This window comes from Uranotaenia lowii, unplaced genomic scaffold, assembly GCF_029784155.1.
Source record: "Uranotaenia lowii strain MFRU-FL unplaced genomic scaffold, ASM2978415v1 HiC_scaffold_135, whole genome shotgun sequence".
NCBI classification, from domain to species: Eukaryota; Metazoa; Arthropoda; class Insecta; order Diptera; family Culicidae; genus Uranotaenia; species Uranotaenia lowii.
In genome coordinates this window covers 22477-45597 of record NW_026597355.1, presented here as the reverse complement: position 1 = coordinate 45597, position 23121 = coordinate 22477, and the positions used below count along the sequence as shown (strand labels likewise).

The following is a 23121-nucleotide window of genomic DNA, read 5'->3' as shown; positions in this document are numbered from 1 at the left end:
TTGCCCCTACGGCCAAACTAGAAAAGCTTGTTATGCTGCTGTTGCTGATGGTTTCCTTAGTCTTCCTGCACCACGAAGATTTTTATCACACCGGTACCGGAAATTGACTCCCGGAACTTTACGGGATTTTGCACCGCTTAATGGCTAACAAATGGGCCGCAAGCTATTTCCTTTTTTTGATTTTCATACACAAATTCTTTTCTTTTTGGGTTCACTTTTTGTGCCCCTTGTGAGCCTTCCCGATCCCCCGAAAAGGAATAACCACGATCAACCTCGCGTGATACAATTCACTATAGCGACCAAAGCGGCCCAACAACCCGAGAACGATGGTCGCGCAAACACCGGTTTGACCGAAATACCGCACCAAGTCCCGAAGATACCAATAAAATAAATTTAACGGCTTCCGACGGAGTTCAAATTGGCCGCACTTGTCGTATAACTGAAAACATTACGAATTTCAAAATCAAAACAAACGTATGGAAAATATTTAGTACAGTTGCAGGATGGCATATCTGTACTAACTGATTTTAGAACATTTGCAGGATGGCATGGATTTATAAATCCATGCCATCCTGCAAATGTTCTAAAACTGCTAACGGGTACCCACGAAATGCAGCGAAAATTATGTAAAAAAAAGACTCTACCATGCGTCATTTAAGCCTAGTCCAGTGTAAGCGTGTGAGCAAGAATTTGTTTATTTAGTACGGATCGGTGTCATCCTGCAACGTCTGTCAGATTCGCAGCTGTTTTCGGAAATTTTGACTCCGGAGCGCTGCACGCGTCGACTCCGGCTTTCGGTACAACCCAGACGGAGACGAGCCATGGCCATGCTGCCAACACCACAATCAACAAGATTTTCGGTGGTTTGGAGGGAGCAGAACCAACACCGCACAAGTAGCAGCTGCAGATCCGGTTTTCGGGGGATTCGGAACGGCGCAACCTTAAAGGCGGGTTCGACTGGCTTCGAAGAATTCGGTGCGATAGCTACCATTTCGGCTGCAGGGGGTTCCGGGACAACGTCCGCCGCTTGGGTAATGCAATAAAAAAAATATAATTTTTATCTCATATTGCTAACGACGTCCTTTGTTTGTAGCTCCCGCTTTTGATGAAATCGGAGGATTCGGAAAGGGCAATCAGAAGCAGTTCGCTTCCGTTCCGGTTCGAGCATACTCATACTTTTACCAACACCGGTTTTGAAGAATTTAGTAGCTCCTTCGGAGCGGGAACTTTCGCGTAGCCACAACCGACTCTAAATTCTTGCATAAGAAGCTTTGGCCCAACCGATTTTCAATGTTGCGATCTTTGCTCATCGCTAGTTGGAATTATTTGCACGCCATGCACCATGCGCCATGAGACACACTTTACTCGCTCACGTCGACTCCGGCTTTCGGTACAACCCAGACGGTGACGAGCCATGGCCAGGCTGCCAACACCATAACCAACACGATTTTTGATGGTTTGGAGGGAGCAGAACCAACACAGCACAAGTAACAGCTGCAGATCTGGTTCTTGAAAGTTTCGGAACGGCTACAACCTCAAAGGCGGATACGGCTGGCTTCGAAGGATTTGGTGCGATAGCTGCAGCGGTATTCGGAGGTTTCGGGACAACGCCCGCCACTTGGGTAATGCATTAAAAAATTATTTTTTCCTCATATTGCTAACGACGCCCTTTGTTTGTAGCTCCCACTTTTGATGGAATCAGAGGATTCGGAAGGGACAATCAGAAGCAGTTCGCTTCAGTTCCCGTTCGAGCATACTGATACTTTTACCAACACCGGTTTTGAAGAATTTAGTAGCTCCTTAGAAGAGGATAGTAGCAACCGGCAAAAAATGGTTAAAAATCGTGCTAACGTTGTAGCATCAGCAGAAGCAACAACCGGATCTAATCCCGAAAAAAAAGAAGCTTTGTCCAACCGATTTTCATTGTTTCGATCATCGCTCTTCGTCAACTGGAATGATTTGCACGCCATGCTAGGCACCGAGAAAGCCTTTACTCGCCCACCAATGCGCCGGAGGACATCACAGCTAGTTATTATTTTTGTTGGTTCGAAACCAATGCTACCCGGCGAGGAAAACAAAACGAGCTTGGAATTTGACTCACCACGAGTTCATCCGCAAGATAAATAAAAGGTCAGCAGCTGCATTTTGTCATCAGTTTGAGTCAAATTTTCGGCAGTAAACTCAATCTTTGGAAGAAAACAAGAGTTAGATCATTATGTATGTTGAAGAAAATTCCATCCAACGATATAAAGCCTGTCACGGAAGTATCGAGCTGTATGAATCAACCGACAACAACTCATCTCGATTGTCAGTTGTCACTGTCGCTTTCGTCAGGGTTAGTTGAAAGTTGAAAGAATACCTCTACAATCCAACCAAAGAAATCGACACTCGAATGTGGCAAGAAGTCAAAACCGATAACCCTGATTCAAATCGAAAACATATTTCGCACACTGCACACTGAAGAGCACTTATTTTTTTTTTTAAACTGTGTACCGAAACTAGACAACATTACTAGGTACTTGAACAATTTCAGATATCACTTATTCAACTCTATTGTAAGACCAACACTTGAATGTGGTATTTTATGTTTTCAAAATCTATATTAAAGTTGGTAAATGGTGTCTGGGCAATGAAAGGCGACTTTATGGAAGTCGGTTGAAGCTTCCAATAATTTATAAAATGAACCGACATTCGAATAAAAAAAAGTAGATTCCTATTTGAACTTTAAAACTATATAAATAAAAAGATGAATATCACCCACGCTGAACATGTGTGCACATATGTATTGCAAAATATTCACAGCTCTTGTTTTCAGGGGATGGAAGGTAACAGATAGAAGGGTTTTGCAATGACTCAATAGTAAATTTAGGACTTCGAACGTATTTTTTCGGAAAGGAACACAAATCATTCCATTTACAGATTGATGGTGGTTATCTGAGCAGCTAACTGTTAATATGTTTCAATCGTTTTAATTGTTTGATGAACAAGCGAATTCAGGACCATTGCCGACGGGTGGGCAATCTAAAATAAAATTTGATTGTAATCGTCAATTCTAAACTTCTTATCATTGTTTGCTCAAAATTACAAAAAAGTTGATACCGGGAAAGAAAACTTAAGCAGCGCGTTTCGGGTGAAGAATTTCCAATTATACTAGTCTCTATTTTCTCGCTTCCTTTTCTCTTTTTTCTTCTTTAACTATTGACAAAACGAAAGATAGGAGGAAATTTCCGTTCCGTCTCTTTTCAAATTCAGCTCTCGATAACTTGTATTTCGATTTTCGATAGATATCAGACATAAGTTTGCGTTTTGCTTGCTAACATCCGGGCGGGATTGATGTTGCATTTTGCATACTTCATGTGTTTCATGGTATTCAGAAAGCTTGTAGGTAGCAATTGAAATCTCACCTCGTACTCTGGTGCGTACTGGAATAATTAGCAATCAAAGCATACGCTGGTTTTTACACAATATTACGCTAAGTATTTTTTTTTTTTCATATGGACTTAACTGACTAAACGTAATTTTTCTTTGTCAAATAGGTACATTGAAAAAGATGAACATCCCACGCTAATAAATTTCAGTAATTGTGTGAAAGCTAGATAATAATTATGAAATGTTTCGGTTGCAAAGTAAATGAAAAACTTAAAATATTCAAATTTCAGCTAACCAGCAGCTCAATATACTGATTATAAAAACTGTTCATAATCACTTTATAGAGTTGTAGGTAACCGAGGTAGACCGAGGCTAATACTGTCACAAATAGCAAATTTCACAAAAATAAATGTCTTACGAATGTCAGATAAATTAAAGATGTTAAAACTTAGGTGCCAACTTGAAGTTGTTTAAGTAGTAAATTGAACTCATTTGATTCTTGGAGTCTTTTCTTTTACAAAATTTGTTCCCAATGCTTTTCGTGTTAAGAAAATTTAAGATTAAGGTCTTTTCAGCCATCTGAAGTAGTTCTTCACTTTTTCTTTGGGATTTTCATTCATTGTAAGGTCCATAATAACGGCATTTTTATAACTTCAAAAGCTTTAAGTTGGCACCACAATTGTACTACAGTTTCAAAATTTGCTATATATTTTACATATTTAAAGATTTTTTTGGGAAAATTATAAAGAAAGATAGAACAGCAATCCGTCATTTTAGAAATAAAGTATACTATATATATAAGTATAGAATTCAATTTTAAATAGAAAACAGGATAAGGATTTAAAGGAATATTATATGGAACCTGCATTTTGTGAACCAGATGAAAAGAAATTCATATGATTAGTGCTTATCGTATGAATACACACTAGCTGATTCCTTCAACAGACTTGTCATAGTTTAATACTTTTTAAATTATGTATATCTACTTTAACATTTTACATTGTGAATGTGTTGTCAATCCTAGGCACCATTCTTTTGACCTGTGATCAAAATTGATGGCCTCGGTCAATCACGGAGCAGCAACCATTGGCGATGTGGAATTCCTTCTACTGAGCCACACCAGCGATCGTGGAACTCAAAATACTATAATTTATTGTTCTTCGAACAGTCCCATTAATCCTTCATTGCTATACTCAACTCAACTAAAAATACAAAGTTAGAGATATCTAACGGATTTATTGTCAATCAAATATATTTATAGTGGAAAAGCATTTTGGATTTCACGATTTAAAGTAGATGTGAGTAGTCAATCAAGCTAAGCTAAGCTAAGCTATGTACATCTACTTTAACATTTTACATTTTAGGTATAACAAGTATTACAAAATATTGACTTTATATCCATCTGAAAAGCTTTCATTCACTATTTAATACATATGTTCAAAGAATTTCTCATATATAGGTACATTTTGAATATTTATGGTGTAACTTTTCAATTGAAATTGTGGCCTTATCGTGCTCGTCTGTCATAATTGTATTTTGACTACGTATCTTATTTCTAATATTGATTATATTTTATATGTATTATACATATTGCACATACCTATTTTACATTACTTTATGTTTATTTGATTGTTGTTATATATTTATAAGGGGGAATGCATCTGGGGTTAATCTGAAGAGACTATTGCCAGTGGAGTGGAATACCAACCATTGTAGGTCTCTAAGGGTTGGATGCCTTTCCTCGACGAACCATCGGCTGTGGAAGCCCTAAAAGTCAATTCGGAGGCCAAGCCACACAGACATAGGCTGGACCTTGCTACCGATGGGGGAACCATATACATACATACATAACATAAAAGAGCTTTCATAAAATAAATTATACAAAGCTTTTGGAAACGATTTCATCACTATCTTAAACGGGATTCCTAGAAATACGATATCGGCTTGAAAAGCCTTCATTTCTTTCCGGGTTCCATAAATCTTCATATTCGTTTGCTTTCGATTCCCAGCAGATGATCCGTTGATATTTTACATTCCTGCAGATGTTTGTGTCAATGTTTTAGTTTTTTGCCAAAATACCAATAGCCACACCAACAGCCAGTTTTGTTACTGGAATATCCGCTTTCGCCAATTCTAGAGAGCCGGCACAAAATCTAGCCATCGACCAGGGACCTTTCGACCTCTGAAATTAAATTAAATGGATTGTGAACAAGAGATCGGATAGGCTTACTGCTAACAAACCTTTTTCTGCTAGTGCTCCTTAACGGGTTTCTCTCCTGCCAATTTGCCCAATCATTTCCCGGAGATTTGCTGATAAAGTTTGACTTAAAAAGAATTTTTTAAACGACAGTTTTTATTTTCGAACCGAAAGTACGTTGTGCACAGATTTGACGGGTTCTATGGATCTCCCAATTGCAAAAGTTATGAAAACGATAGCAAAGCAATTAAAAACAAAAACATTCGAGTGAAATGTACTAAATATGCCCGGACATGGCCTTAAACTAAATGCGCAGGATGGCACCGATTGTACTAAATATTTTTAGTACACTTCCAGGATAACTTATCCCCGGATAACTATTAGCCTCTGATTCGAACCAGAGAATTTTGAATGAAAACAGACCTATCGTGTGTAATTTTTTCTGAGGAATCGAATGAAGGCTGTTTTGGCCTCCGCACGCTTCAGAAAATGGAGTTATGGCTGTTTTTACCCTCAATTCCCCTATATTTTTCATTAATTTCAGAAAAAAGCTTATTCGAACTTAAAAATTTTGAACCAAATGGGTTGTATCTTTTGTGATTTTTTCCGAGAAATCGAATGAATGCTGTTTGAGCCCCCACACGCTTTGGAAAATGGAGTTATGGCTGTTTTACCCTAAATTCCCCTCAATTTTTCAAATTGTTAAGAAAAAGCATGTTCGGACTTGAAAATTTTGAATCTTTTGGGACGTATCTTGTGTGATTTTTTCCGAGGAATCCATTGGAGCCTGTTTGAGCCACCGCACGCGTTGGAAAATGGAGTTATGGCTGTTTTTACCCTCAATTCCCCTACAGTTTTCAATGGTTTAAGAAAAAATCATGTTCGGACTTTAAAATTTTGAACCAAATGGGTTGTATCTTATGTAATTTTTTCCAAGGAATCCAACGAAGCCTATTTGAGCCACCGCACGGATTAGAAACAGAAGTTATGGCTGTTTTACCCTCAATTTCCCTACATTTTTCAAATAGCTCAGAAAAATCATGTTCGGACTCGAAAATTTTGAACCAAATGGAACGTATCATGTGTGATTTTTTTCGGGGAATGCAACGAAGCCTATTTGACACACCGCACTCATCGGAAACATGAGTTATGGCTGTTTTACCCTCAATTCTCTTTCATTTTTTCAAAAAGTTCAAAAAAACCATGATCGGAATTGAAAATTTTGAGCTAAACGAGACTTATCTTATGCAATTTTTTCCGAGGAATCCAATGAAGCCTGCTTGAGCCACCGCACGCTTTGAAATAGTGAGTTATGGCTGTTTTTACCCTCGATTCCCCTACATTTTTCAATGATTTCAGAAAAATGTAGGGGAATCGAGGGTAAAAACAGCCATAACTCACTATTTCAAAGCGTGCGGTGGCTTAAACAGGCTCCATTGGATTCCTCGGAAAAAATTGCATAAGATAAGTCTCGTTTAGCTCAAAATTTTCAAGTCCGATCATGGTTTTTCTGAACTTTTTGAAAAAATGAAAGGGAATTGAGGGTAAAACAGCCATAACTCCTGTTTCCGATGTGTGCGGTGTGTCAAATAGGCTTCGTTGCATTCTCCGAAAAATAATAACACATGATACGTTCCATTTGGTTCAAAATTTTCAAGTCCGAACATGATTTTTCTGAGCTATTTGAAAAAATGTAGGGAAATTGAGGGTAAAACAGCCATAACTTCTGTTTTCAATCCGTGCGGTGGCTCAAATAGGCTTCGTTGGATTCCTTGGAAAAAATTACATAAGATACAACCCATTTGGTTCAAAATTTTAAAGTCCGAACATGATTTTTTCTTAAACCATTGAAAACTGTAGGGGAATTGAGGGTAAAAACAGCCATAACTCCATTTTCCAACGCGTGCGGTGGCTCAAACAGGCTCCATTGGATTCCTCGGAAAAAATCACACAAGATACGTCCCAAAAGGTTCAAAATTTTCAAGTCCGAACATGCTTTTTCTTAACAATTTGAAAATGTAGGGGAATTGAAGGTAAAACAGCCATAACATCATTTTCCGAAGCGTGCGGCGGCTCAAACAGCCTTCATTCGATTCCTCGAAAAAAACTTCACCAATTACTTTACTTTTGGTTCGTAATTATCTGGTCTCAACATGCTTTTTCTGAGCTATTTCAAAAATGTTGGGCAATTTAGGGTAAAACAGCCATAACTCCTGTTCCTAATCCGTGCGGTGGCTAAAATAGGCTTCGTTGGATTCCTCGGAAAAAATCACATAGGATTCATTCCATTTGGTTCAAATTTTTCAAGTCCGAACATGCTTTTTTCTTAAATCATTGAAAAATGTAGGGGAATTGAGGGTAAAAACAGCCATAACTTCATTTTCCGAAGCGTGCGGTGGCTCAAACAGCCTTTATTGGATTTCTCGGAAAAAATTACACAAGATACGTCCCAAAAGATTCAAAATTTTCAAGTCCGAACATGCTTTTTCTTAACAATTTGAAAAATTGAGGGGAATTTAGGGTAAAACAGCCATAACTCCATTTTCCAAAGCGTGCGGGGGCTCAAACAGCATTCATTCGATTTCTCGGAAAAAATCACACAAAATACAAGCCATTTGGTTCAAAATTTTCAAGTTCGAATAAGCTTTTTTCTGAAATAATTGAAAAATATAGGGGAAATGAGGGTAAAAACAGCCATAACTCCATTTTCTGAAGCGTGCGGAGGCCAAAACAGCCTTCATTCGATTCCTCAGAAAAAAATACACACGATAGGTCTGTTTTCATTCAAAATTCTCTGGTTCGAATCAGTGTTTTTCTGGAATGTTTACAAAATATAGGGGAATAAGGGGTTAAAAAGGCACTATATCTCCGTTCGTAAGCTTGTGCGGCGTTTGAAACTATGTCCAATCGATTCTCCGAAAATTTTTACAAAAGAAAAGTATATTTTCATAGATTTGGGTCATGTAGCACGAAAGATATTGAATTTCTTCGCGGTTTGTACACTTTTTTCCCCATTGTGCAATGTGTCAATGCTTAAAATGCTGTTCTCTTTCTAGCCACGAAATGATTAAACGTAAACCAAAAGACGAGAAGCGTGTTCAATCGCAGATTGACCCGGTTCGTGCCTATCAACAGGAGGTGTTGGAAACCCACAACCGTACAATCGAAACGACTCTATTTGAAAATGAACTGAACAAATTTCGCAAGGAGTTAAGCAAAGACTGCAAAAAGACCAAAATCAGTGATCAGAAGAAATCTATGCTTCTGATCGATCTGCCGAAGATCGATAACGGTTTTCTGTACGACAGTCTCACTGAGTGTGAAAAATTTACCAACGATTTCTACGAAAGCGCCATAGTGGGTACAGAAAGATTTCTCCAGGAAACTGGCGAAGAAAGACTGTTTCTGGAAAAAGAACCAGCAACGATTGAAGAGATCAAAGATGAAATCGTCGGATGTGAGACTGTTGATACTAATAACGTATTGAGCTCTGAAGAAAATCGCGAAAAGCAGCCAACTGAATCTGTTCAACCAGATGAACAAAAAGTTGTGAAAGAGGGGGAAGATGAAACCCGAATGGTTCGATTTGGCGACACTCAAGTAATAGCGTATCCTGCAGAAGAATCATCTTTTTCACTCGATGGTTCCGAGTACGAATTCGAGGATTATGAACTGTACTTGGAATCTTTAGATTCCGATTTGGACGAATTCGATGAAACAGAATTCTTGTCTTCCACTAATCCATCCGCCCGCAGTAACGAAGCACGTACACCAAATATTTCCAATACCGATTCAAGCGATGATTGCTTAACAATAACTCGTTCCGAATACTGTGGCGGATCGTCAAAAGAAAGTGCTGATTTCCAAAAAGAAAAACTTACCTATAACTACGACGAACCCGAGTTTGTGGAAGAAACAATCCTTCCATTGGAAGAGGGTGAACTAATAGTCGTAAAACGATGCGAATTAGAAGATAAGGATTATAGCAAACTGTGTGTTACAAATTACAAACCGGAGGATCTTAAGATAAACGATGACAAAATAGAAATTTCTGAGGAATCAAGAAAAGTTATAAGCGCAGCATTGCAGGAAGGATTTATGCAAAACTACGACCGTGCTTTGCAGAAGCAGTACTTTTTCAAATGGCTACAGTACACCATTCTGGAGAAAATTTCAAAAGGGACTGGAGTAATATCGACCCGAGAACAAAAGCTGAAACGTATTAATGATTTCATCAACAACATTCGTGCAGGCAAGAAAAAATCCGGCAAACCAAATGCGGCGACGGCACAAGCATTCACAGTCAAAAAGGACTACGAGCATCGGCTCAAAGTACAACAGGATATAATAGAACTACAAAAACTTAAACTGGAAAGACAAGAACGAATAATTACCGAACTGAAACTTTCCAAATTTTCGGAAGCTGCTAAAATCTCGAAGATGGAAATCCAAACTGAACTGCAAAAAGCTATGCGAACAGGAAACGTAAGACTTCGTGCCAAAGCTAAATGTATTCAGATTGTTGGAAACATTCGAAACGATACAACAGAAGAGGACGAACTGCGAAAGCTACAGGCGCAGGGTCTAATGATTCCCAAATTCCTGGCCAAAATGCAGCAACGAGCAGTAGAACGTAGTCAGCGTCATCAGGAAGCCAAAGAACGTCGGATGAAATTGGAGCGAGAACGCGAAGACAGCAAACAGGCAGCCGAGGAGGCGAAACGTTTAGAGGACGAGGAAGCACGCAAACGACGTTATCGTGAAATGCGCGAGAAACGCAAGCTAGAAAAACTACAAAAGATCATTCGCGAACAGGAACGACAAGCGTGGATAGCGAACAACCAAATTTCAAAGGAGTTTAGACTGCTTAAGTTGAAGCGGCTTGGAATGGGCGCATTCAAACTGCTCCTCGGAATAAGACGCGACAATGAGCGGCGTGCTTTGGCAGCCAAAAAGCGATACTACAAGAAGAAATACTTCCGTAAATGGTGGGGTTTAACGAATGCCGTTTGGGAAGGGAAAAAGCAAATAGCGGATTCGTATGCCAACGCAAAGATTATGTCCTTTGGCATGTTTTACTGGAAAGAGGTAAAAATGAAATGGTTTCTTATCTGGCTACAGGAAAAATAAATGGTCTGTATATTTTCATACACTTTCAGTACTGCCACGAACAACGCAAGAAAATGCAGGTTGCTATCGACTGGTGCGAGATGCGTGTAACGGAAAAAGTCATATCAATTTGGCTTAACCGCACGAAACAATCTCTCATTATCCTTCAAGGAAAGCTATCTCATGCTTCGGCTCATTACGAATGGTATGCACTCTATTTGAATGAAACAATGAATGAATGTTGATTTGTGATTCTTTTTTTTTCAACCTTCTCAAAACAGGCAATTAAAATGGAAGGTTTTTGAACGGTGGCAACGGCTGCACATTATTCTCAAGATTGAGAAGGAAACGGAACAACGTCGACAGAGATGGCGTATGAAAATCTGGGAACTTTTACCGGATTACAAACCCCTTGAGGAAGAAATTCAATAAGCGTGAACCGAGTAGTACGTATCTATTGCACTCTTCAGAAACATTGGTAGATTGATGAATTTTAAGACTGATGGTTTGAAAAAGGGAAAAAAAGAACATAAAGTTAAGCTTATTCCTAGCTTAATTTCTATTCGTTGTTCTACCCCTAGGAAAAACTTTCTTGTCAGCTGAGTTAACATTTCTAATCGGAGTAATTATTTAATTTGGCAAGTCACGTCAGAAAAAGCTTCAGTAACATTATATTAGTTTTTGCTAATTGTAGCGACATAATTAAAGGAAACTGAAATTTAACTTTCTCGACTGAAAAAAATAAACGATAAAGACTTATAGAAAATTAAAAATTGAATTGAAAAAACTATAAGTACTAAAACGAATGAGAGCGCACAAAGTCTGGTTTTTTAGAACGTTTTTAGAGCAAACTTACAACATATTGTTAGTGAGAAGAAAGCAATAAACATATTCTACGATGAATACAATCAAGGCTGTGATATTCATTTATACCCGAACACAAGCACATGAGAGCTGATAATGATCTCCTAAATCTAGTTTTATTTTTTACTTCAATGTCTATTTGAATAACTTTGCATGAAACTTTGACTGCTGATTTGATTTTAAGTTTGCATTATTTTTTGTTTGTTCTTTTGATTAATAAGTAGGTATCTTATACTTAAGTAAAAGTTGGGACTAAAACAATTGTTTGCAATAAAAGCTTGACAGTAATAAAGGCAGCAATGTTGCCAAAGTGGAACTAATTGGTGTTAAGATGTTGTAACGTAATAGTTCGATAACTATTTTCGCCTAGGATTAAAACTAACCTTTGGTTATTACTCAAAAACAGCACCTTGTGAATCACTATACTGTTTTCTCGTTATTAAAATTTCAACGCTATCCTCACGATTAATTATAAGTAATAGATTTAATACAAAACATTAAGATGATATAATATGGCTACGAGTGTTTGCACCATTAACCGTAAACTTCAATCAGTCTACTGTACCGCTTAGATTTAATTTCTTCTAACTTTTTTTACAGAGGAAAATTAAACCCTACGACGAATTTATATTCTCAATTTTTTTCTTAAATATGTTATCAGCAATCCACTGATACCAGTTTGTAATAGTTTTGTGTTATTTAGAAGTTAAAGAGATACTGGTACTAGTTTGTTTCAATGTCACTACCTATAAGTTGTATTTTTCTTCAAGATATTTTTTTAACTTGAAATATTGTTTTTAATCATTAGGATAATAGAATATAATTTGCAGAAGCAGGAAAAACATGAAACAGGAAACATAAATCAGATTCAACTGATACAATACATAGAAAAAACAATCAATTCGAAGGTAAGGATTCGTTTTGTTGTCTTTTCGTTATTGTTAGTTAGACTTTATCAAAATTGTTTTAAAAATGTTGCCTTGTGTTGTTCATATTTATACATACCTTTGTCACAGCAACGAAAGTTATTGTCCCATGCAGAACATTTTCCAGTTTACGAGGCAGTTGCGCCGGTTTACGTGCTCATCCCGCTGCCACTCGATACCGGTGCAGCCACGGGAAATAAAACATGACTGCCGAAGGACGTTGGGTTTGCGTTAATATGACGTGATTGAAAATGATCCTTCTTCTAATGACTTACCTGTTTCAGCAGCGAGATCAATATGAATACCGACATCATCAGTGCGTAAACCGCGCCAGTAAAACTAAGTGCAATACTGTAAAGAAAACGGAAACCATCATTAGCCGGGCAGGTGTAGGATGAAATTAGCTACATTTTCTAAGAATAGCTAGTTTAGGTACACCTATTTACTGTATGCATGTACCTATGTATAGTCATGAGGCCAAAATCTAAAATGTGTTATTTGTTCCCTAAACAAAGGCGTTTGATATAGCCCGTTTTTTATGTTCAATTTTTTTATCTTTTCGAAGGTATAAACTAAGGCGTTTTTCAACAGTATACAGAAACTAGTCCAACGCAGCCAGAATCACGAAATGGTTCGGATGGATGGATTATTTCCATGTCACGAAACCACATGATATTCAGAGAAACTAAACCTATCCTTATTACTTACTCGTACTGGAAGAAGATGTCAGTGCAATCATCGGGCAACATAACAGTAACTCCAAATACGGTGAAAATCGGAGTGGGATGGCAGACGGACGTCAGCGCTAGGTTGGCGAACAGCCACAGTGCCAACAGCGAGAAGACGCATCCACCGAGAAAGTATCTGTGGTTGGAACGGCCCACGCAACAGTTAAGCCAAACGCTGTGATGATCCTGCTTGATTATGCACGTTCCGCAAACCTTGCAGTGGTACGTCCGAGGAGGAACATATTTGCGACAAATTTGGCATGCCAATCGACCGTCGCTTTCATCCGAATCCTCACGATCCGAAATCAGTATGGACGTCTGTGAGTCGCCGTTGATCATCGATGAGGAATCTTCCTTGTATTGCACCTGGCAGATGTGGTTCATGGCTGCCCGTTGGTTAGTTTTGTAGAAGCAAAAAAATGACAAAGTCATCAGCAGGACAAATGCAACGTTTTCCTCCGGCAAAAGTTCCAACAGAGGAACGGCCAGTTCGAATAGTGCCACGAGATAGATGCCACTCCAGAACATCCATAGTGCGAAAAATTTGGTCCTAAGAAATAATTGATTAGTGAAAAGGTAATAGCTTCTATTCTTTGTGATCAATACTCACTTGGGTAAAACCCGACCGAGGAACCGTTTCAGGTAGGCCAACAATAGTGGTATCAATGCAAAAACGACCAAACAGCAGTAGAAGTCCAGAGCCGCAAGCAGCTGCAGACTGACGAGGAGTACCACCGGCAGGACATTGTCCACGGTGATCTGCTTTGCACCGCCCCGCCACGGAATGCGGAGTCGGTCCTGGAAAGTGAGCAGCATGCCCCGCTGCTTTTCCACCGGAACCGTACGACCAGAAATGAGACTATTCACGGGCAGGGTAGGAAATAAAATACGTCAGGACGGACACTTCAGCAGTACCACCATCGGCAGACAGCCGACGATAGAAAGAAGGATAAAAATCAATAACAAATGCGGTCAACTTTCTTCGTATTGCGACAGCGCTCGGGGTGCTCAATTTTTGTTGCATTCCATTTACATTGTTCATTTTAAAAGCGGAAAATTTCATTCAATGATGATTATAGTTTATTATAAGCAAATTAGCTGTAAAGTTTCAAAAACAAGTAACCCTTGTGCAAATATTATTTTCTCTATCCTTGTAGGTCAGAAAGATTGTTTCATCATGAGATTTTTCTGGTAATTTATTGCTGCAGGAAAAACAATTTACTGGTTTGGGCAACCCACCAACTAAAACGGTTTTTATCGATTGGAAAATTTAAAATAAATAATCCTTCACACCAATAAAAAATATTCATTCATTCCATTTCTATCGTTTCTATGATTTTCATTTTATTTATTCATTGAAATTTAAGTAGCCTTAAAAATGCATTTTGTTGTAAGATTGGTTTTGAATTCAGAATTATTCTTGTTAATATTTTTTTTTTTTTTAGGTTTGTTTTACAAAAATAAGGCACCCCGAACTGCATCATGAAAACGTACAACTACTCTCAAAGAAAGGATGTTGAATTTGAATGAAATCCAATATCGAACTGATATTTACCCACCAATACATTATCCTCAATCATATCATATCTAGCGTATCTAGAGATCGAATCAATGAATTGATGGATGAATGAATGAATGGTATCTACAGTCAACGACTTTTGATGGCCCTATCGGGCAGACATAAAATCGGTGATGGACACTTCCGCTCGAGGCAGGAAGCGCTATGATGATGGATAGCATGAATTGAAACTCTACTATAGCTAATCCCACTACCGCCTGCGGTGAAGCAATAATATATACATTGTCTTAAATGGTACGCGTGCGTGTCTATCCGTGAGAAAACAACCAAATTTGATGAAATAAGAACAAACGAATGATTGATTCCAAACAACGAAATCTAGGCCCATGAAGCGGTGACCTCGATTCAACATGGAATTAAACGCGCTTCACCCGCCAGTGGACAAACCTGTCGAAAGATTCGTCCACATCCACGCAGTTGCAGCAGCAAGCGAGTATGTGGTTCCTATCCCCGGTGTGATCAAAATATTCACAACAGCACAGTGGATCCGTATCGATTTCCGGCAGGAAATCCACGGACGCACTCTTGTGGTAAATGTCCTTCACGTCTCCCGGGTAGGAATTCATTGTACAGATTGGCAATTTTTCAATATACTATTAGCAAGATATCTCCATTAAGACCACTAAAAATAAAATACCTTATGCTAAATCACAAAACTTTCGCGTCGAAATACTCAAGGCGAGAACACAAATAAATGCACAGACAGCATGGACAGCACGATAGGAAAAAAAACTTCTGAAATCTCTGAAATTGAAAAAAGTTGACCTATATACGCTTAAAAAATTTCATAGTGAAGTTTAGAGTGTTAGTCCTATTGATCCAATGTGGTGGAAAGTGTACCTCATTGCTATTGATCAACAGAGATTGAGAAGCTTTTGCGAACAAGCAAAACATACTCCCAAACGTCAGAGATTTGAGGCACTTAGGATCAGAGGGGTGCAAGTGATTTTTTATCAAAACTGAGATAAACTGTTTTTTCGATAGATAAAGTATAGATTAACATTCTGTAGAAGACACAGGTCAAAAGAAAAATTATTTCGATATTTTTAAGCTATTTATAAAAAAACGTGTCAATGAAAATACTGTTTCGTTTGGTGTCAGAAGGATGCAAGTGCACTTGCACCCTTCTGACACCAAAGGATTATACTTTTAGGCTGATTTTATTAGAACGTATACATTTTTGTCAGTTGAAAACAACATCATCTAGCTCCGACTAGGATTTTCTACTGGTTCTGACCAGGATAATCCAAAGTCCTCAGATAGAGAAGTGATGAAAATAGATTCAGGTGTAACTTCGTCGGCATGGAAATCTCATTGTTATGTATACAAAAAATTCTAAAATATTTTTTTTATGGCAAATTTAGCCAATGCTAATAGGGATAAAAGGCAAACACAAAACGCACTTAACAATATTTTTTTGGCAAATATCTCTAAGAAAAATCTCTCGGATGAAAGCTCAGAGGATTCAGAGTTTTCGACAGGCTCTGATCATGATGTCACATACTACCCCACGGAACAAAATGCAACTTCGATGAGTCATTGCGACAGGTAGTTTATAAAAAATTACATAAAGTCTTTTAAGGAATATTTACATAACTGTTTAGGAAAGAGGCCTGGTATAATCAGACCAAAAAAAGAAAATTTAAACATCCACGGTTCTTCTGGAGAATCAGAAGTTGCTGCTGCTGAAGTTGCTACCGAGAATGAGTCCATTCCTGGAGAGTCAACTGGCCATTCATCAAGACCCCAAAAACGCCAACGAAATCAGGCAGTCTAGAAACTCATCTTGCGAAAAAAGCTACGAAACCAAGGGGAAGCGTACGTTGGTTCTACCGGAAAAAGCGACCAGCTAAACAGTTAACTCCAATGAATGAACACATATGCAGGTATTCTTGTGTATCCATTAAGGAAAAAGAGAGATTGAAAGTTTTCAACAAATTCTGCATTATGAGTTGCATAGAAATTTGAAGCTCGGAAACGCAGAAAATTAAATTTGTAAACAAAATCAAAACATCTGGTATAATACTGAAAATACTCGTTACATACAGGTTCCAAAAGGATGCTATCATATTGTTTGGAGTCAGAGGGGTGCAAGTGACATTCTTGGGATCAGAAAGGTGCAAGTGAAAAATATCAATAAAAGTAGTTCACCGTTTTAACATAAATATCGCAAAAACTTTGGTTTTTCTTTCAGAATCGTTCATTTGAGACCTCATGAGACACACTCCATCGAAAATTTAGTAGGAAAATTGATTCGATAATTTTGATTTAGAAAAAAAACTTTGAGGCCCGTTTTCTCAAAATCATCATTTCGGCACTTGCACCCCTCTGATCCTAAGCGCCTCATTTATCTGTCAAAGCGAATTCCACCCGTTTTTAAACCTGTATCATGTATTGAAAAAAATATGTCGGTATCGATTTTTGAAAAGGGCATCTGTTTAAGAGATAAACGCATTCAAAGTTTTATAAAATATAACTTTGAATGAAGCAAAATTTAAAAAAATGAGAATTGAGAAATGAGGTGTCTTTTCCTTCGTGCGTTCGCCAAACAAAGGAAAATTTCTTTGAATCTGGAACAAATGCAAATTTTTTTGTTTCCCATCGGTTTTCCTTGTGTTCTTATTTTTTCGATCAGCGATGAGATAGGTTTCTGCTTCATGTAACTTAAGTTAAAGGATGGGTTTTATTGAAAATAATGTTGCTATTCGCTCATATCGTGTCGAATGTTTTATGACTAATTTCACATTCCACCGTGACGTGAAATCGCTTTTCCGGACTTTTCTGAACTGTTATCATTCTAAAAGTCAACCAATTTATTTGAAAATGAAAAAAAATTGTAGCAAATGATCACAAATTAAGTTTCGTTTAAAATGAATATAATTTGGTAATTAAAAAATTGAAGTTGTTTTTGCTATGATCGATTACTTTTGTGACATGAATTTACGCTAGAATTGACCATTTTTGACTTCGGTACATACAACTTTGATTTCCTGTTCTCTCTGTGGAAATAGAATATTGCGATGTCGCGGTGTCTTCAAATGAGTTGTAGAAAAAACAATAGTTCACAATTTTATGTGCTTAACTTCTCGATTGAACAACAACTATTCTTCATAGCCTTCAAATTATATTTTGTTGTTCCGACTTTTAAAATTATAAATTTTCAGTGATGGGCTTGTGATATAGCTCAGTTGGCAAGTCTGTTGTCTTCTTGTAACCGTTCGTTACTTTTGTAAATGTGACTCTCACAAAATTGACTTATCCCTGTCCTATTAAGTGAACCCTACAACAGTTATCCAAACAGATCAAAACCTTGACCGACTGCCATCCCGTCCCAAGATCTCACATCGTCTTCTCAGGGGAAATCCATAGGCGTCGTGTGTTTTCGGAGCCCAGGCGGGGAAGTGTGGTCACCCAGAAAACAACACACTAGTATTGTTTGTGTTACCGTAAATGTATGTGTGTTGGTTGGATGTAGAAAATTCCACTTAGCGCTTTAGCGGCTATCCGCTTCCTGTCCTTTCTGTTCGTGATCGCCTGAGGGAGCAGTTGTGCGCGACTTGAGTTTTTCAAAGTAAAACGTAACTAATAGGAAGTGTAAAAACGTTACTTAAAATCTACTTTACATTACAGCAAAAAACAGTGCGAAAAACAAAAACAACACGTTAAAAGCAAAGCTAAATTATGTTAAATTTGCTTTGTTAGTACGGTTAGTAATAGTTCTGAAAATTAAATGAACATGCGTTTGACAAAAGAATTAAAACCACATTTATATTACATATAACGTGTTAAAAGAAAGTGACAAAGGCATAAACAACTGCTAAAACGACATTAAAACGAAGCACATTGTAAAACTGCAGATAAAAGGTAAAATGTTATCTAAAAATATGTATTTGTTAAAAAGACTGAACCACATGTAAAAACAAAACCAATGTAAACATTGACGTGCACACTATTTTTAATACCCTTGCGTAGGTCCACAAGGGCCTTTTTCTGTTTGGCTGGTTCTTACGAACCACACTATAATCATCCCCAGGCAACCAACAGTTCCGGACAGAAAACACCGTTCGAGACCGGAGTCGAGCAAGCATTTGGTATCGACTCGAACATAACCTCGTCTTGTATCGGTCAGTATCAAAACAACATCTTTTGGCCAGACACTGGTGCCGAAAGATCAACGAGCAGCAAGCAGGTCAGCATGCTTTATTTCCGGCCGTTCCCAACTATGCTAGCACCGCCAAGTATTGGGGCGGTATTTTGCATGTCAGTCGTCCCCAGCCAGGTGATTCCGTTACTGGCTGAGACGGTGAATAACAAGCCGACAGAGGAATCGTAGCCGCGCTGCGATCAACAAACGCCGAGGAAGAAACAAAGCCGCAAGTATATAGTGTGTGATGTCATGCCAGGGCCCATCCGTAAATAAAATTAAGCATTATTGTAATCGCAGCTAATTAGTGTGTAATTGTAGAAATCCGTAATCGATTTACACTTCCGGGATTCGTTAAAGTTTCGAACCAAAATGGTTATCAAATCTCTCTCTAGGGTGGTCCGCTCAGTGATTCACAGGTTGCGTTGTTTATCATATTTTGAATTTCCGACTCTGGTTGATAGCATGAGAGGTACCCACCCGTTTCGGCACCTCTGAAAAACATGTTAGCTGTAATTGGAATCCCTTGCGTGAGGTTACTCCAGAAGACGGTGTAACGTAGTGAATTTCCCTGTAACGACCCTGAGTCCCACCATAATCTCTCCTTCCCATGTTCCCACCCACTGAGTGTAGCTGTCCGCGAGTTACATTCTGAGCCGATGTCCACGAGTTCGAGCCCAAGAGTAAACATCGAACACAGTTGTACCGGATAAGTTTTTCAATAACGATCCGCCAACTGCAACGTTGATAAAGTCGCGAATGCCATAAAGATGGTAAAACGACTATAATCGAAACAAAAAAAAATAAATTTTCAGTATTTTTACCTAACATTTAGCACTTGAATAGCATCATATTCAGGGATCATACGTTAAAACTTAACTACTGTTTCTCACAGTCTTAATTTAAAGATTTACCAGTGTTTTTTGGTTTCAAAACGTATTAAAAAAATTTCCAGAACAAATTTATCCATATATTTTAATAAATTACCACTTTTTTCAACAAAAAAATTGATTTTCAAAATTATATAAAACATGTTAAAACATTTTTTTTCTCTTTTTCCCGTTTGTTTTATGTGATTTGAATCATCAGAATTATAGACAAGTTTGGAGTTTTTTAATACGCGAACGAATAAAATCAATTTTGAGCGGTACAAGCGCGTGGAATGTGTCATTAATGTAAATAAGTTGGATTTGCATATTTTTAAGGGTTATCAGCGAAAGAATAAAAATAGGATGTAAAAAATACTTTTTAAATTTCAGAAGCCTTTTTTTTTTTGATTCGGTGTTTCTGTTGCATTTGACGTAATGAAAGTTCACGCGAGAAATATAATCAATTTCCTATTTAACTGTATCTTATCATTTTACTAATAGTGTGCCTAAACTACTAACAAGATGCCACGATAAGTAAATATAGCTATTCCGTGATAGTTAAATACGTGGAATTTTTTTGCATATAAGAAATCAAGAATTCCTGAAAAAATCTTATTTTGAATCAAAATTTTGTATAGTATAGTTGTATGAGTTGAAAAGGGTGAGAATGATTGAGTTTACGTACCGCAGCCACTAGTCTGTTCAATGAAACCTAGTTGAAACGGGTCGAAACAAGTAGAAATGGATTGACAGTTGATCACTTGTCTCTTTCCAATTGACTTCGATCGTATTTCTACCAGGTCGGAATTAATCATGCTGCCGAGCTGGATTGGTTTCGACTAATTCTACTTGTTCCATTGAACAACGACCTGACTAGTTTCGACCAAAACATTGGCTCGTTGAACATCTACCAGTTGACAGAAACTAGTTGAAACCGATTTTTACCATCCGTACGAAGCTCACATCGGAGAAGAATTCTACGTTCTTGTTTAGGTAGCCTAACAGTGAAGAATGTTTTGCGTGTAGAAAGGTCAACTTTGGTCGTCTGTTGCTCCATAGGCATACATCACTGTCACATGCGTGTGGAACCCATGCAGCAGCGTAGCCACCCGTCCGCCACGTTTAGACGGTTTTAGGACTGCAAAGCCGCTACTCGTGCCTCCATCGAGCTCCGTAGTGCTCTGGTTTCAGTGGAAATTTCAGCTGAAAAAGGATTTCATCATCCGCAGAGAAAGTGTAAACTAGCATCACCATGGTTCTGGATTTGGATTTGTTCCGCAGCGATAAGGGCCACGACCCAGCAAAAGTCAAAGCTAACCAGGAATTACGCTTCAAGGATGTTGGTTTGGTTGAGACGGTCATCGAGCAGGATGGCGAGTGGCGTAAGTGTCGTTTCAATGCGGACAATTTCAACAAACTCAAGAATCTCTGCAGCAAGGAAATCGGCGAAAAGATGAAGAAAAAAGAACCACAAGGTGCAGAAGATGAAGCTGTACCGAAAGAAGTGGCCGACGATTTGCTAGCATTGAAGAGTGAGGATCTGAAAAAGTTGACCGTCAATCAGATCAAAAAAGTTCGTGGATTGATAGACGATGCCGTAGTGGAGAACGAGAAAAAGTTGAATGAGGCAGAAAGTAGGAGGAATACGGCCCTTCGTGAGGTTGGCAATCATCTGCACGAAAGTGTCCCGGTGAGCAACGATGAGGACGAAAACAAAGTCGAATGTACATTCGGAGACTGTGAAGCTCGTCGAAAATACTCTCACGTTGACCTAATTGTTATGATCGACGGTATGAACGGGGAAAAGGGTGCTATCGTTTCCGGTGGTCGCGGATATTTCTTGACAGGACCTGCGGTGTTTTTGGAACAAGCTTTGATCCAGCACTCTCTTCACTTGTTGTACGGAAAAGGATACACCCCTTTGTATACTCCATTCTTCATGCGCAAAGAGGTGATGCAAGAAGTAGCTCAGCTGTCCCAATTCGATGAGGAACTTTACAAGGTCGTGGGAAAAGGTAGCGAAAAGGCTGAAGAAGGAAGCGCTGATGAGAAATATTTGATTGCCACTTCTGAGCAACCGATAGCAGCCTACCACCGTGATGAGTGGATTCCGGAGGCCTCTCTTCCTATCAAATACGCCGGATTGTCCACTTGCTTCCGGCAAGAAGTTGGATCTCATGGGCGAGACACTCGAGGCATCTTCCGAGTGCATCAGTTTGAAAAAGTGGAACAATTCGTGCTCACCTCTCCCCACGACAATAAATCCTGGGAAATGATGGACGAAATGATCGGTAACGCCGAGCAGTTTTGTCAATCTTTGGGTATTCCTTACCGCGTCGTTAACATCGTTTCCGGTGCGCTGAACCACGCCGCATCGAAAAAACTTGATCTTGAAGCTTGGTTTGCCGGTTCCGGTGCATTCAGGGAGCTGGTCTCCTGCAGCAACTGTTTGGATTACCAGGCTCGCAGACTGTTGGTTCGCTACGGCCAAACGAAAAAAATGAACGCCGCTGTCGATTACGTCCACATGCTGAATGCTACCATGTGTGCCACCACCCGCGTTATTTGCGCTATACTCGAAACGCATCAAACAGAAACCGGTGTTAAGGTAGATTTGTTTTTTTTCTGTTTGAATCTATTTTGACCTATAATATTTCCACAGGTACCTGAACCTTTGAAAAAATACATGCCAGAGATGTACCAGGACGAGATTCCTTTCGTCAAACCAGCGCCTATTGAGGTGGAAGCAGCGGCTGCGGCCGCCAAGAAAGACAAGAAAGGAGGTAAAAAGGAAACGGCAGCTGCTTAGAGTTAGATGCCCTCATCAACGTCAAACTGCGTGGTTCTAGATTTTTCTATTGATCATAGCATCAAGCATTTACTGTCGGCTTAGATAATCGAAAACCGGTAATTTATTGTAGACTGTTTATCATTTTATACATGCTGAAGCCAGTAATTGATGAACGACCTCGTTCATAAGTAAATTCGTCTATAAGAATTTCCTTGGACATAATTTCACGGAAAATTTAATCAAATTAGATATCAATTCGATTTCGAAATTTAAGGCATGATTTTCAATTCAGCTTCAAAGAAACCATTACCATCTCAACTCCATCTAGTAAAAAAAAAACAAAGTGCTAAATTGTTATAACTCTTTTTCAAAATAAACACCTCAGCTAAAAGATCAAAAAGGCTTATGCAAGCTTGATAACTTATTGCATTCGAAGCGAACATACATAAGATTGTTTTTATTGTATGAACGTATCCCAACTCCCAATCAACTGTTGTTATTTCTAACCTTAACAGAATAAGAATAAAAAACAATTCCAACGTATC

The 23121-nt window shown here is 38.5% G+C and overlaps 4 protein-coding genes and 1 long non-coding RNA gene across 7 annotated transcripts; 4 read left to right on the top strand and 1 right to left on the bottom strand.

Moving 5' to 3' along the window:
• Window positions 1-634: 634 nt before the first annotated feature.
• On the top strand, window positions 635-2057 carry LOC129759281 (uncharacterized). Its single transcript, XM_055756696.1, has 2 exons — window positions 635-1031; window positions 1094-2057. The coding sequence occupies exons 1-2, from the start codon at window positions 822-824 to the stop codon at window positions 1235-1237; spliced, it is 354 nt and encodes a 117-aa protein (XP_055612671.1). The 5' UTR covers window positions 635-821; the 3' UTR covers window positions 1238-2057.
• A 6530-nt stretch (window positions 2058-8587) lies between these two features.
• On the top strand, window positions 8588-11494 carry LOC129759279 (calponin homology domain-containing protein DDB_G0272472). Its single transcript, XM_055756694.1, has 3 exons — window positions 8588-10654; window positions 10726-10880; window positions 10957-11494. Exons 1-3 carry the CDS (start codon window positions 8588-8590, stop codon window positions 11105-11107), a joined length of 2373 nt encoding a protein of 790 aa, XP_055612669.1. The 3' UTR covers window positions 11108-11494.
• A 129-nt stretch (window positions 11495-11623) lies between these two features.
• Window positions 11624-15489, bottom strand: LOC129759271 (palmitoyltransferase ZDHHC23-B). 3 transcript variants are annotated; one of them, XM_055756682.1, is made up of 6 exons: window positions 15160-15400; window positions 13804-14052; window positions 13174-13743; window positions 12741-12816; window positions 12545-12672; window positions 11624-12321 (listed from the first exon to the last, which is right to left on the bottom strand). In XM_055756682.1, the coding sequence occupies exons 1-5, from the start codon at window positions 15336-15338 to the stop codon at window positions 12565-12567; spliced, it is 1182 nt and encodes a 393-aa protein (XP_055612657.1). In that variant the 5' UTR covers window positions 15339-15400; the 3' UTR covers window positions 11624-12321; window positions 12545-12564. The 3 variants fall into 3 exon arrangements, with proteins under 3 accessions (XP_055612657.1, XP_055612658.1, XP_055612655.1); XM_055756683.1 differs by lacking the exon at window positions 15160-15400 and adding an exon at window positions 15410-15489 and having other exon boundaries at window positions 11624-12672; XM_055756680.1 differs by having other exon boundaries at window positions 11624-12672; window positions 15160-15399.
• Window positions 15490-18316: 2827 nt separating this feature from the next.
• On the top strand, window positions 18317-18869 carry LOC129759269 (uncharacterized). Its single transcript, XR_008740153.1, has 3 exons — window positions 18317-18478; window positions 18565-18636; window positions 18745-18869. It is a non-coding gene; the product is annotated as an uncharacterized LOC129759269 (long non-coding RNA).
• A 2031-nt stretch (window positions 18870-20900) lies between these two features.
• On the top strand, window positions 20901-23025 carry LOC129759275 (serine--tRNA ligase, cytoplasmic). Its single transcript, XM_055756691.1, has 2 exons — window positions 20901-22393; window positions 22448-23025. Exons 1-2 carry the CDS (start codon window positions 21038-21040, stop codon window positions 22592-22594), a joined length of 1503 nt encoding a protein of 500 aa, XP_055612666.1. The 5' UTR covers window positions 20901-21037; the 3' UTR covers window positions 22595-23025.
• Window positions 23026-23121: the final 96 nt, after the last annotated feature.

Bases quoted from the DNA above. Each gene is read 5' to 3' on its own strand.
- LOC129759279 (XM_055756694.1), top strand. From the start codon at position 8,588: ATGTGTCAATGCTTAAAATGCTGTTCTCTTTCTAGCCACGAAATGATT. The intron at 10,655-10,725 runs GTAAAAATGAAA...ATACACTTTCAG, and splicing joins GCATGTTTTACTGGAAAGAG to TACTGCCACGAACAACGCAA. The intron at 10,881-10,956 runs GTATGCACTCTA...TTCTCAAAACAG, and splicing joins GCTTCGGCTCATTACGAATG to GCAATTAAAATGGAAGGTTT.
- LOC129759271 (XM_055756682.1), bottom strand. From the start codon at position 15,338: ATGAATTCCTACCCGGGAGACGTGAAGGACATTTACCACAAGAGTGCG. The intron at 14,053-15,159 runs GTTTGTCCACTG...GCCCGTGAATAG, and splicing joins GTGGACGAATCTTTCGACAG to TCTCATTTCTGGTCGTACGG. The intron at 12,673-12,740 runs GTAAGTCATTAG...GTCCTTCGGCAG, and splicing joins TGATCTCGCTGCTGAAACAG to TCATGTTTTATTTCCCGTGG.
- LOC129759281 (XM_055756696.1), top strand. From the start codon at position 822: ATGGCCATGCTGCCAACACCACAATCAACAAGATTTTCGGTGGTTTGG. The intron at 1,032-1,093 runs GTAATGCAATAA...CTTTGTTTGTAG, and splicing joins GGACAACGTCCGCCGCTTGG to CTCCCGCTTTTGATGAAATC.
- LOC129759275 (XM_055756691.1), top strand. From the start codon at position 21,038: ATGGTTCTGGATTTGGATTTGTTCCGCAGCGATAAGGGCCACGACCCA. The intron at 22,394-22,447 runs GTAGATTTGTTT...ATATTTCCACAG, and splicing joins AAACAGAAACCGGTGTTAAG to GTACCTGAACCTTTGAAAAA.